At 40.3% G+C, this 13,432-nt stretch overlaps 1 protein-coding gene and 1 non-coding gene across 3 annotated transcripts in view; one reads left to right on the forward strand and one right to left on the reverse strand.

Annotated features, from left to right (window-relative positions):
• The window catches only part of Ankrd13a (ankyrin repeat domain 13A), a 36,080-nt gene continuing 22,648 nt past the window's right edge, over positions 1-13,432 (reverse strand). The window contains exons 7-15 of one of the 2 annotated variants that reach the window (XM_046464328.2): positions 12,319-12,385; positions 10,880-10,961; positions 9,887-9,948; positions 9,003-9,136; positions 7,693-7,850; positions 6,948-7,052; positions 4,332-4,492; positions 2,723-2,790; positions 1-2,048 (exon numbers count right to left, since the gene is read on the reverse strand). In XM_046464328.2, the coding sequence (XP_046320284.1) occupies positions 1,853-2,048; positions 2,723-2,790; positions 4,332-4,492; positions 6,948-7,052; positions 7,693-7,850; positions 9,003-9,136; positions 9,887-9,948; positions 10,880-10,961; positions 12,319-12,385 (1,033 nt within the window). In that variant the 3' untranslated portion in view covers positions 1-1,852. The remainder of the gene's footprint in view (positions 2,049-2,722; positions 2,791-4,331; positions 4,493-6,947; positions 7,053-7,692; positions 7,851-9,002; positions 9,137-9,886; positions 9,949-10,879; positions 10,962-12,318; positions 12,386-13,432) is intronic. The other variant, XM_046464329.2, reaches the window with a different exon arrangement.
• Trnas-cga (transfer RNA serine (anticodon CGA)) lies at positions 7,888-7,960 on the forward strand. Its single transcript has one exon. It is a non-coding gene; the product is annotated as a tRNA-Ser (tRNA).

The raw sequence follows: 13,432 nt of genomic DNA on the forward strand, positions 1-13,432 counted from the left end.
TAGGATACTGGATGAGCACCCTCTACAGAAGCAGTCTTTATTTGCATTTTAAGAGAACACATAGGAAAAACGCTTTGACAGGTTGACATGTTGCTCAGTCCCTTTTTAAGTGACTTCCTAGGGAGAAAGTCAAAAGACTTTGGGAAGCAGAGCAATGGAATGCAAACACAGAAATTGCCTATGATTCACCTTAGTGAGTAAATGACGTGGCCTAACTAGAGCCATTCCCAAAAAGTGTCTTCGCTCATAGTAAATGCCAAGTAAACAAAACGCCAAGCTGCATATGAAACAAAAGTGATGTTGCCTGTACTGGCCTCCTGTGCAGAGAAGGAATTTTGGTCAGACCGTGACAAAAAGGCAGATGGCAATATGGAATTAAAAGCACAATTCTTTGTGTGTAGAAACCTTCTACTGGCAACACTAACTGTAGGATACAGACATTAACTGGAACGGTAGTATGTTTCTCTTCCTATCCTGAAAGAAGCGCAACAGGAAATAGATGTGGAACAGAGGAGGATATTGTTTACCAGGTTATTTCAGTGCAGCCTGTGGGAATAAATACATGGGCCAGAGGGAGAGGTGCCCTCAGCTGTATTCCCCAGGGGTCTGTCTGTTATTCGATGGGTATTTACAGGAGGGTTAGACAAAATAGTTAACTACTAAAAGTATCCAAAAAAGGCCTGAGAAAATCTGGTTAAAATGTATAACCTTGTATTGCTACTGATGGGAGTAGTCATTTTTTTTATATCTTTTAAAAATAATAAAAAGATTCTGTTAAAAAATATATTCATCCAGAAAGATGTTGATTTGAACTCTAAAAAGCAACATGGAATCCCTTTTTCCCTTTTGAGTGAAGAACCATTTGAGCTCTACATTAACTCCCTTTCTAATTTCAAATCCATCCCTATCCTTTGGGTGACATGTGGCCCGTTTTTCCTAAGTGTCTTTCTGGAAATTCTTACCAGACGAGGTGCAGAAGTTACCCTGGTTTAGTTCTCTGCTGTTCTGATACTGTGGCCAGCTCCCCCAGTTCAAGAACGAGCCATGGCTTCCTCTAGCAGCTCCTTCAGGGACAGGATTAGCTGCCTTTGATTTAGCCTGGAGGATCCTGCTCCCAAAGGAGCTGCCTTTACAAATTCAAATCAGATCCCTCAATACATGGAGTGAGGTGGTTTCAAACTATTAGTGATTTTTAAGGCTAAGGCAACATCCGTGGTCATCTGTATATCTTAATTTGATGCAAATAGTTAACCATAATCTAAAATAGATCCTGTACATATCTCCTCTTTAACTTTAGCTGGGGGTGGAAGGAATGGAATAAGGTGGAGATGGAGGAGGAATAATGACAATGTTCTAAAAACCCTATATATAAAGGTAAAAATAAAGAATAGATCCGCACAACCCATTTCTTTGGTGAACAGTAAAGAAGGTCTCAGATTCTCATAAACCACTCTACAGAGGCTGCTGCTGCTCTCGTATATAAAAGCACCCTGACTCTGCAATAACTTGTTTTGTTATCACTCCTTGATAAAAATGTATCTACAGACCTGCAGGGATTGGGTTTTTGTCTAAAGCTGGTAGTAAAAATGTGACCTGCAAGCCATACAACTAATGGAAAGTGACAATGTTCTTCTCCCCTTAGCCTGGAGATGGGGCCTGCCAATCCCCCACTCTTCTCCACTCTGGGGAATGTCCTGGATGGGCCTGGTAGTCCCTGGTCCTGCGCTTCTGTGTAAAGAAGGGGCAGCTGTCATCTGCAGAAGTGTAGGTCCTCAGCCCTGAGGCCTCAGTTGACACAGCACTAATGTGCAGCCCAGAGCCTCTGCTTTGTGCAGCCCACGGGCAGCAAGGTCTACTTCTCAGTGAGTGACAGTTGTAAGACTTGCTGGAGCTCAGCCTCCTCCTCCTGGAGACGGAGCTCCTGCTCCTCCAGCTCTTTGGCAGAGAGCTCCATGGCCAGCTGCAAGTCGCTGTCGAACCGGCTCGTGTCTCTCAGGGCATCTGCGCACAGGCCTTCTGTGCTGGTGAGGAGGCTCTCCTGGATAGCTCTGTGTTGGAAAAAGAAGAGAGATGCTTATTACTAAGGTCATGGTGACAGCTGCATTTTGTAACTGCTTCCCAGGTTCATGCTGTGTTTTGTGTGCACAACGCCATCTTAACCTGAGGTGTGCCAGTGCTGAACACGGATGAGAAACCCAGTACTCAAAGAAGACTGCCTAAGCTTATCCAGCTACTAAGTGATGGGGCTGCAAATTAAATTTGAGTCTGTTGTGAGGCAAAACCCAGGTTCTCCACAACAGTTTCTCATACATCCTTAAAGTATAAGAAAATGAATCAGTTTTTCCCTTAAAAAGTGATTCTAATCATCTCTGTAGCTCTTACTCCAAGTGTGGTGATCTTTAACACTGTATAAACTTCCCACTAGAGAAACTTCCCCTGTGATCAGACATTCATAGAGGATCAAACCAATCAGAAAACATTTCCTTGATCTTTTTTGCCAATGGCACAGACCTGGGAACCAGTCGGCATTACCACCCCTTCCTGGAAAGGCACTGTCAAGGATTCAGAGCTGGTTTAACGACTAACTGCCAAAGAGGAAGCAGCACAGCTTACACATTGTCTCTCCTGCTAGGGGCTGGGCCATGCGTCTGCCTGCGTTATTAAGTGCCTTTGTCAACTTTGGTTTGACAAGAGCCACATCATTAAGACTCATGTCAATTACCTCTCGTACTGGGCCTCATAGCTCTGTGTTGGGCTGATTCCTCCATTCGAAGCTGGTCCAGAAAGTTCCTAGCAAAATCAAACATGATTGACATGAATATCTCTTAGAAGGAATAGTTACCACACTGATAAGGAAACCAAAGCAGCAAGAAACAAAATTTTAAATATTTACATGCCTATTATTGGTAGTCTGGTGTGAAATACTGACAAGGACTTGGGTTACCTCAACAATGACACCAAATGTCAGGTCACAACCGTACCACCATGCAGTGCTACCCTGATGAACAACTACCACCATACTTTACACAAAAATCAATCTAATGAAAACAGCTAAACTTGGGCAACATTTAAATGACCAAAGCAGGTTTTTAGGGCAGAAGACATAATTCAATATTTGTCATACTGAACTTTGGCTACTCCCCTTTTCAAAACTTAGGTCAAGAAAGTTTCCATAGATACTGGGTTTGGAAAAGCTAATCCTACTTACAGAAGGGACGGAAGGAAGAGTGTGCTGGGCTGGCACTGAGATTTGGGGCCGAGATCTACCAGGGAGCCTCCCAAGGGAAACATGCCTGCTCTGGGATCTGGCCTTCAATCCAGCAGCCTCAGAAAACTGAAGGGTCTGTGAATTGGTCTATGGTGGTAGCAGGGAATGTGAAGGAGGGGACTCGGATTACTCAAGCTTAAGACTTGATAAACTCAATAAGCAGAGGTGCTAAAATGTGGGTACTACTCTCCAAGCTTAGCAGCCCCAGGAGGATGGGACAGGGCCGCCTCACCAAAGAATTCCCAGCACACTCTGCAAATACCTGCTGAGAGAACACTGGGAGGAAAGAAAAAAGCAGCAACCAAACCAACGGACAGCAGGAGCCCAGGGATTCCATCAGAAGGTGGAAAAAGCAGACCAGACCCAGCAGAGTAGAGCAGAGAACCAGAGAAGGGAAAGGACAGAAGGAGCCAATGATGGGGGAGGAGCTGAGGCTCAGACTGTCCCGGGCAGGTGAAGTCTGCAGACACCACCAACAGGACATAAGGCCACTATTCTTACCCAGGTCTCTCCTGTTCCTAGCTCCACTTTTTGCTAGAGAAGCAGAGAGTTTAAGGGGATGATGCCTCTCATGAGTCAAAAAATTTGCATACTTCAGAATTAATAGCCATTTTCATCACCTACTTACTGGGGAACCACCACCCCATGTTGTTCTTTCTTGGGGAGGAGGTGGGGATTAAAAGCCCATTACTACCTTCATCTAAGTCTACTGACAAATAGTATCTCAGGAAAAAGACAATAGTGTAAGTTACCCTGAAATTACCACTTCAATACTAGAAAATTATAAAGCACACCCTGAAATGTACATAATCATTAGTTACCAGGGTGAACACAACAGAAAAAGGAAAGCCTGTCTGAAGGCACCTTGTGAGTGATGCTGACTGGGATTACGTAGATGGTCTCGAACATGACGAGCTTTTGTAAAAGACCTGGTTTGTAGAACATTGAATGATCTCTGGATATACCCGATGCACCAGACTTGCTATTTAGGCCAAGTCTCTGGTGATAGCTGAAACCTGAGGGTAACACTTCCAAAGCCCTGTCATTTATCCTGCAAACGCACCGGGCTCCTGCTGGACTCCAAGAGGCTCTGCTGGATGGCAAACTGCATTATCTCATAATCTTCATCCTGCAAATGCACATTTCTGCCATTGTCTTGAATGTGATAAGATTCGGGAATTTCAAACACAGACTGATCAACCTCAAAATTGGTGACCTGGGAAGCTGAAACACAAAAGGCAACCATCCAGCGTCCAAGTTAATTATAACAACTTTCCAGTCAAACTTCGAGGCGGGTAGGGAGTTTGTTTTGTTTTGGAGACAGGGTCTCACTATGTTGCTCAGGCTGGCCACAAACTGCTGGACTCAGAGCAGTGCTCTGGCCTCAGCCTTCCAAGTATCTGGGACTATAGGCACTCACCACCATGCCAACTTAAAAAAAAAAAAAAAAATTTTTAATTAAATAAAAGAATGAAAGGATCAAAGTTGAATAATCAAGGTTTGCTATTATGTAAAAGATTTTGAGAAAAAAATTATGACAATAAAAAATATCATAATGCACCTTTTTCTTTTGCCTTGATTTTAGCAAACAAATTAATGCAGTTATAAAAAATAAAATACAGCACAGTAGCATATGCCTGTGATCCCAGGGACTCAGGAGGCTGAGGCGGGGGGGTTGCAAGTTTGAGGCCAGCATCAGTAACTTAGCAAGACCCTGTCTCAAAATAAAAAATAAAAAGGGCTAGAGATGTTAGCTCAGTGGGAAAGCGCCTCTGGGATCAATCCCAAGTACCAAAAAATTAAAAAAAAAAATAGAAGACTACAGAATGAAAAGTGAAGATTTCTCTCCTTAATTCTATTTCCAAACTCCAGAGGTAACAAGGGTTTCCTTGTGTGTCCTTTGAGGACTGCGCTATATGTATGTCTACATGGGAGTGTTTATGTGTCTTTATACAGGGAGTCACACTAATGTGTTTTTCCTTTTAAAATAGGAAATATGGTAAACATATAAAAAAGGGAGTATATGAACTATCTAAACACTTAAAAATGACAACCATAAAACAAATGCCTCTGTCTCCTTCCCTAGCCTAAGACATGGAATACTGCCCATGCATATCCCAAGTGTACATCCCTTAATATCCCCTTCCTCCAACTGCAGTTTTCACTACCTTGCTCTTCTATGGAATTTTACTATATGTGCAAAATCTGAGTGGTTTGTTTAACCCGTTTTCAACTTGACTTAAATGGAATCATATAGAATTATTCAAACTGGTTTTATTTTTCATTCAACACTATGTTTTTAAGTTTTGCTACACTTGGCTATAAATTTTTATTTTCACTACTGTATTTTATTCTGTTGTATTATATAACACAATTAGCACATTCTGTGATCTCATGACATCTATGTAGTTTTCAGATTTTCACTATTGTAAGCAATTCTGTTGGCCATTACTGGGCGTCTCCAGATGCCCATATGAATGAGTTTATCTGGGGGTAGATACCTAAAAATTGTTAGATCATAGAGTGTCACATCTTAATTTACTAATTAATGCCAGGTGTTGTTTTTTTCAAGAAAGTATTCCAATTTACACTTCCTGCCAAAAGTAAATGAATGTTCCTTTGCTGCACAACCTCATATTACCCAACTTTACTGCCACATGGGAGTATAAAATTGTATATTATTGTTCACTCCACAACTTTTTTAATTTCAAATTTTAAGTTATGTACACTAAAATGCTTCATCAGACTGGTAGACTAAAAGGAGAAAAACCATATGACCACCTCAATAGTTGGAGAAAAAGCATTTAATAAAAATCAGTTAACAATGGTAAAAACCCTCAACAATGAGCTTGATCCCCAATACCTCAAAACCACAACAGAACAAAAACAACTCTCAACAAACTAAGGATACAAATGGAGAATCTCCTTAACCTACTCAAGAACATCTACAAAGAAACCTACAACTAATATACTTAATAATGAAACAGCCCTTGCTCCACTAAAGTCAGGGACGAGGCAAGGATGTCCATTCTTACCACTCTTATTCAACACTGTACTGGATGTCCTAGCCAGTCTGACAAGGCAAGAAAAAGAAATAAACGGCTTAAAGAATGGCAGGGAAGAATTATAACTGTATTTATTCACAGACAAAATGATCATGTACATAAGAAATTCTAAGGAATCTACAAAAAAAAACTACCAGAATTCAAGTAAATTCAGTAATGTTACATGATAACAAGTCAAAATTTAAAAATCAATTTCTATATAATATAACTGAACAAAATAATAAAACAGATCCATTTATAATAGTATCCCAAATATGAGTTGGATTGACACAAAGGAACATGAGGAAATAAATAATGGAGACACCTAGGTATGCTCTCTGTCTTGATTGTGGTGGTGTCCAGTACACATTCATTCAAATCCACTTTAAATGGGAGCATTAGACTGTACGACATCACTCTTAATGAAGCTGATTTTTAAGAATATACTGTCTTTTTAATACGAGTGGGGTCATACATATTCTACAAGTCATTTTTTCATTTAATTTAAACTAAATCTAATTTTTCTTATCCAACAGAGATCTACTTCACAAGATACCCCCATTTCGAACTGAATAATTAATTTAATGACTAATATATGAACTTCTTTTAATCACAAAACAACTTTGCTTTCTTACCTGAATCAGCCTGGGTCCCTTCATTTTGCGTTTCTTCAGCAGTGCTGCAGCCATTAACATTTCCAAAAGTAATCCGTGCATTTAAGACGTGAAACAAGGGAATTTCTATAAAAAGTAAAAATTCTTATAAATAAACTTCTTGAGAAGAATACTGAAAGTATTCCCTTACTGTGTCCTTACTAACTGGTACTATGCCAAGCACTTCTTACCATTATGATTTCACTGAAACCTCCTAACAACATACAGGGAAAACAGTAGATTCAGAGTTAAGCATTTTCTTCTTGATCACAGCGATTAAGTGACTGACCAGAATTCAAATGTCAGGAATGTTAAAATTCCTCACAAATCATATGGATTATATAAAACATCATACATACTAGTTCAGGCCCTAAAATATATTTATGTTATCAAAGGATCTTGGTGTCAATTGTCTTAAGTAATTATCAAATTTGAAGTTTCGCTGACAGTTGACATTAAAACAATGAATTCTTCCATGCCTTTTTAATCTGTCAGCACCATATATAAATTGAACTGATGGTTGGAGATCCCCAAATTTTGTTATGTAAAATGAACTTATTAGCATCATGACACTTCTTTAAATCAAATCAAACCAGAGAATAGTTCAGATCCCTGCATTATGTTTATTGTGTGCTACCCTGTACCAAAAGTGCTCCAGTTCTGTGATTCTGTCATCCACAAAAATGGGCAGAACTTACAAGTGTTCCTGAGTTTTATTTAATGATACCTATTTTAACAGGAAATCCAGGTGGGAATTCCAGCTTGATGAAATCTCTCAGTCTTGCAAAATGAGCACTAGTTCGAGCCATAAGGTCAATGATAGGAATGACCTGCTCCACCAGGGAGAGGGGAAACTCTTCGCACATCCACAGCATTGCTTTAAACCTGTAGAATTCGATCAAAGAAATACTGAGGCCAGGGCTGGGGTTGTAGCTCAGTGGTAAAGCACTTGCCTCGAACGCATGAGGCCCTGAGTTCAATCCTCAGCACCACATAAAAATAAATAAATAAAAATAAAGATATTGTGTCCATCTACAACAACAACAACAACAAAAGAAATACTAAGGCTACCTCCACCACGTGGGGAGAGCACATTATTGCTATGCAGTAAGCTAGACAACACCAGCCTCCTTATTCCACATTCTTCCCCATTATCTCTTTTTTTTTAATTTACTTATTTGTTTATTTTAATTAGGTATATATGACAGCAGAATGCATTTTGATTTGTTGTATACAACTGCAGCACAACTTTTCATTTCTCTGGTTGTACACAACAGACGTAGCATCGCACCTTATGTGGAGCCACACATGTACTGAGGGTAATGATGTCCATCTCATTCCACCATCTTTCATGCCCCTATGCCTCCTCCCCACCCCACCCTGCCCTTTGCCCAGTCAAAGTTCCTCCATTTTTTCTCTGCCCCCCCCCCCCTCCATTATCTCTTAATTCAGAAGTACTGAGGGACTGGACCCATGAGGAATTCAGATCACCCTGGAATCGGGCAATGGGGAAAACTGTCTATATTACAACCTACTCTTACAGCAGCCTTAACTGATAATAAGCATGAAGAAATTGATAGCTGATGGAAATAATTTCATTTGATTGGCCAAGATTTGTTCATAATAAAAAAATTAAATAAGAAAAAAGAATTCTTTTTCTCTTTTCTTTTTTGGTACTGGGGATGGAACCCAAAGGCACTTTACCACTGAGCTACATCCCCAGCCCTTTTTTATTTTTTTTATTTTGGGACAGAATCTCTAAATTTCCCAGGATGACCTCAAATTTACGATCCTTATTCCTCAGCCTCCCAAGTAGCTAGATTTACAGTGTGCACCACTGCACCCGGCAGAAAGAATTCCTATATCTACTCTATAGTCCATTTGGAAAAGGGACAATCTACAATTAGTTTTCATCAGACAAAGTAATTTAAAAATTCTTTTGAAAGGAAAGGAGCAGAGGAATGACAACCTAACACCATAAAACAGCACCTCTGAGAAAAATCCATCAGTTCAAAGTAGCAACCAAATCATTCTTACTTTTGTGTTCTAATTGTCAGCTCTTTTGGCCTTCCAATATCCCTGTCTTTCAGATCAAACTCTTCACTGAAGTACTCTTCAGGCGTGATGGCCGTGGGGTTGTTTGCAGTGGCACACTCTGTGGTGAGGTCCTGCTGAGCCAGAATTCAAGAGAGTCAGAAGTGCCAAGTAATACAGGTTTCCACCTAGTGTACCAGGTCTCTGAGGCGGATATGTTAACCAACTACAGATCAAGAGGTTCCAGTCATTAACCTTTTAAAATTAAGTTACTGCATGGAACAAGAAAGTCTATAAAGATATTACCATGGCAAGTCTAATGTTTCCCAACTTTAAATTTTTCTCTATTCTCCTCCTGCTTATGAAAAGAAAAGAGAGAGGGAGATAGAATATCTGAAAGTGTGTACGACATGAAAGACTTGAAATTGAAGTGCTAGTTCTATCATTCTCGAGTTTCAACACTGCAAAGAAAATTTATTCTTTTTTTTTTTTTTTTGGAACTTCACCCAGTAACATGGATTGTACCAACTGCACATAGTTTATTGTGAGGAACAAATCAGAAAATGTTTGTTAAGATGCTCTATTACAATACAATCCCAAACCCTTTTTTAAGTGCCATTTTAATAGAAAGGACCATAGTTTATACTGGATGAGTGACTGCGAAATCGAGAGCAAGAACACCTGATTTCTATACTCTTACCCCTCCTCCAAAACCTTTATTTTCAAAGACTCCCTCATCTAATTCTCATCCAAAATTATACCTCCAATTCCAACTTGGGAGTTCTCTAACATTTCTGAAGAGAGCAGCCTAATCAGGATCCATCACAAGCACACATAATTTTTTTTTTTTCATTAAACTGAGCTGAAAGCATGTGGCTTCAACTTACCCCTTGAGCACCAAACTGGTGTTCCACAGTTCCCAGCAGAGATTCCAGTGGATTCCTGTCCGCTGCAGAGGGAGGGAATGTTTAATGTCTAATATTACAATTGACTATGACTATAGAAAAAGTTCCTTATCATATTTTAATGTTTGGATCCAAACTACCTGCATTAGGAAACCCATTTATAGTCAGGCTGATAAAAATCATCCATAACTCTAATTTATCCTTTACAGAACATTTTTTATTAAGATCACTAAACCAAGAATTCAGAAGAATAGTAGAAAGAATTCAGCAGAATAGTAGAAAGAGTCGTGATTTAAGAGTGAGCCAGATCTGGATTCTAATCCCGCCTTGGTCACTCACTGCCATATGTTCTGGGCCTTAGTTTCCTGTCAAACTGAGCAATGGGCACAGTCATGGTGGTGCTGGTGGTAAGCGGCAACCCACATGCTTACCACATGCTGCACGTGCCGTACTAAAGGTTTGCACGTGGCTGCTCATCTCATTCTTCTCAATAACTGAAAAAGGACCAGTATCACATTCATTTTACTACCAAGAAAATTTAGGCATGGAGCATGTGTAACTTCACAAGGCCACAGAGCTGACAGAGTCAGGATGTGGCAACTGTTTGGCTCAGAGCCCAAGTTCCATCCAAATCTTTCACTGCAATAGTTAAGACTAAATCACTTATTCCCAAGATACTATTCTCCCACATCCTTATCTACATTTTTTTGGCTGAATATAACAATTGTTCATCATAACACATAAACAAACCCTCATGAATGGCTTTAATTACAGCTGAAACAACTACGGGGAAACACTCCAAGAATGAGTCAGTCTCAGGAAATTTTCATAAAAAAGAAGTCAGGCTTAGGATTAGCATGTCCAGATCACATTACTGCAAACTTAACAGAACAAACAAAGGCTCTCTCTAGATTGAAAAATACAAGGAAAAAGAGAAGAAGAAAACCAAAGAGGCAGGAGGGTGGCGGTGATTACCTTTGTACCTCTTCTTTTCCTCCTCAGTCAGATGTTCTGTGCGTATTTTGGTTATCACATTCACATTGTTTACTGTGTAGACCTTGAGAGATGTGTGCAAAAGAAAATAGTGACACAGGGAATCAAATCTCAGAAAATAAGCACAGCAAGAACAAGAATGCTGAAGCCAAAAAAAAAAAAAAATCTAGCAAAATAAAAATGATAAATGAAATGATTAACAATCATTAGGAACCTTTAGAGAAAATATGTAACTACCACTTAGAAATGCATCAGCAGATACTTTCCATATTTGACAGTTTAACACCGAGGAGTGAACAGCGACAGATTGCATCTTCCTACCTGGCCTTCTTGTTGCTAAACAGTCTCGAATGTCCTGCAACTAGGATTCCCACCTGGGCTCCTACTGTACTAAGGTATCCAAACCTGACTCCCAAACTCCCACTGATCTGTGGTAATCTGACAGTACTGCCTTAAAGGAAAAGGAAAGAACACAGGTTCTCTAGACCTGCGAGAGGCAGGGAAAACCAGCAAATCACTACTGGAAAGGTATTCTGAGTACTGACAAAATATACACATATATCTATTTTATAACTGCCAGAGGAAATGCTGTTAACAGGAATGACTGAGGAAAATCAAATATAACAGTTAACAATTAACTGTAGATGCCATGTGTGGATTCCCAACATTGAAAGCTGCAGAAAGTACACTCAGCACCAGAATGACTATTTCTAAATGCATCTTGCTGAGCATGACATAAGCTTTCTCTGCTCACTCAGAGGCCACCAGAGGACCTTGCAGCACCTGGCACCATCCCCACAAGCCATCAGTCCCTCTGTACTGCAAAACTAAGGGAAGGCCAGCAAACAGCCTTCCTTCCAGCTGACAAAAGGCCAGATGACTCAACAGACAATCATCTCCGCCATTACAGCGCTTTAAAGTCACTGATGTCATGCAAATAGGCTGTGAGCCTTTGGTTACAATTAGGCTGATTTTTTAAAAATAGAGGCTTAGAATCAGCTAAAGACATAAGTTAAAAAAGAAAAAAATACAAGTAATAGAGACACAAAAGCTATCATGATTTAAAAAAAAAAAGGACTCAGGTTATTTTTAAAAATGAAAAAGCATGTGAAATCTAATCCCTTTTCTTTTTTCGAAGCATTAATGACTAGCTTGTCCTTCCCACTGGGACAACTGGTACCTATACTCATTTCTCTACAACATTGTTTCTCTTTGGCATAGCTACAGACCTCCTCAGAACATGCTATCCCTTTTTCTGAAAGTCAATAAAACAAACATCCAAGTGAGAGACACATTAAACAGTATTTAATCCCCAGAGGACCTTCATGGCACAGATGCATGAAAAAAAATCTGAACAGACTCCTCATTTGCATAGAAGCTAAATAGCTATATTAAATCTTATTTTAAGAGTTTCCTTTTACCTTTGCTTCGTAACCATTAACAACTTCTGCTTTATCTGTCCTCCAGCCCCAGAATCCGGATTTAGTTCTGATAAAAAGTGAACACCACAAATTTCTACATGTACAATATGCCATTCAGATTTATCCCTGCAGCCTTTACAGCTTTTCCCCCAGCTTAAGTTAGTGAAGGACACTTGGAAATCATAGTCCTATTGTCCACAAAGGATGCTATCAATGACAGATGGCTTAAACACCCCCATCCCCCACCCACAGTTATTAATCAATTTGCCTCACTTCAGGCGCAGACAGCCTCTGTTCTTGGCTTCTTTACAAAAACTGCCAGCAAAGACGACAAGGGTGGTGACATTTATTGGACAGCTGTCCTAAAGAAGTGAGTGGAGAAGACCAGCATTCAAGGACTTGCCACAAGGAGATATCTGGGTCAGAGCCTTTATCTGGGTCATCTTAACTATGAGTATGAGCAGAGGCTCTGACTGCATTAGCAGCCACATCTCCATCGAGGAATCTTAAAACAGTGAAGCACAGAGCATTCTGCTCTTTGGAGGAACGTGGATGGGCAGGAACTCATCACTGCGGCGAGCTGCTTGGAGAAGCCATTAGAGCTGTGAAACGGCCTGTGTATCACACATTCTATCTGGCCTAGTACAACAGGGGCAAAGGACGTTAAAAATGGCTTTGTAGCCCAGCTGTTGACTCCAGTCTATGGAATTTCTTCTAAAGTAGCCCAGCATTCCAGGGGCAGCTGCAGCATTGGTTTCACACCCAGAAACCCAGTTATTCAACTCTGTACTCCTGGGAAGGGGCGTTTAGGAACCAGGAAGAGCCAAGAGGTTCTAATTCTTCTTCAAAGCAGCTTTTTGCCTGGGAAATGCTACCATTCAGAGGGGACTCCTGAGCAGCCCTGCCATTTGTCTAGGACATCACATCCTAGCTCTACTTGGCCCTGTGCCTTCTCTGACCCCTAGTGAAGCAGGACATTGTGCAGGAAGCTCAGGGAACAGGCAGGTTATCCAAGTCACAAAGAACATATGTGGTCATTTACATTTTGTGTTTTCAGTCTGCTTTCCTCCTAATGAGATTTGGTAATTGACAACAGCTATCAAATTTGTCAGAT

The sequence above is a fragment of the Marmota monax genome, unplaced genomic scaffold (assembly GCF_021218885.2).
Source record: "Marmota monax isolate L192 unplaced genomic scaffold, Marmota_monax_Labrador192_F-V1.1 WCK01_AAM20220418_F8-fsc00269, whole genome shotgun sequence".
NCBI classification, from domain to species: Eukaryota; Metazoa; Chordata; class Mammalia; order Rodentia; family Sciuridae; genus Marmota; species Marmota monax.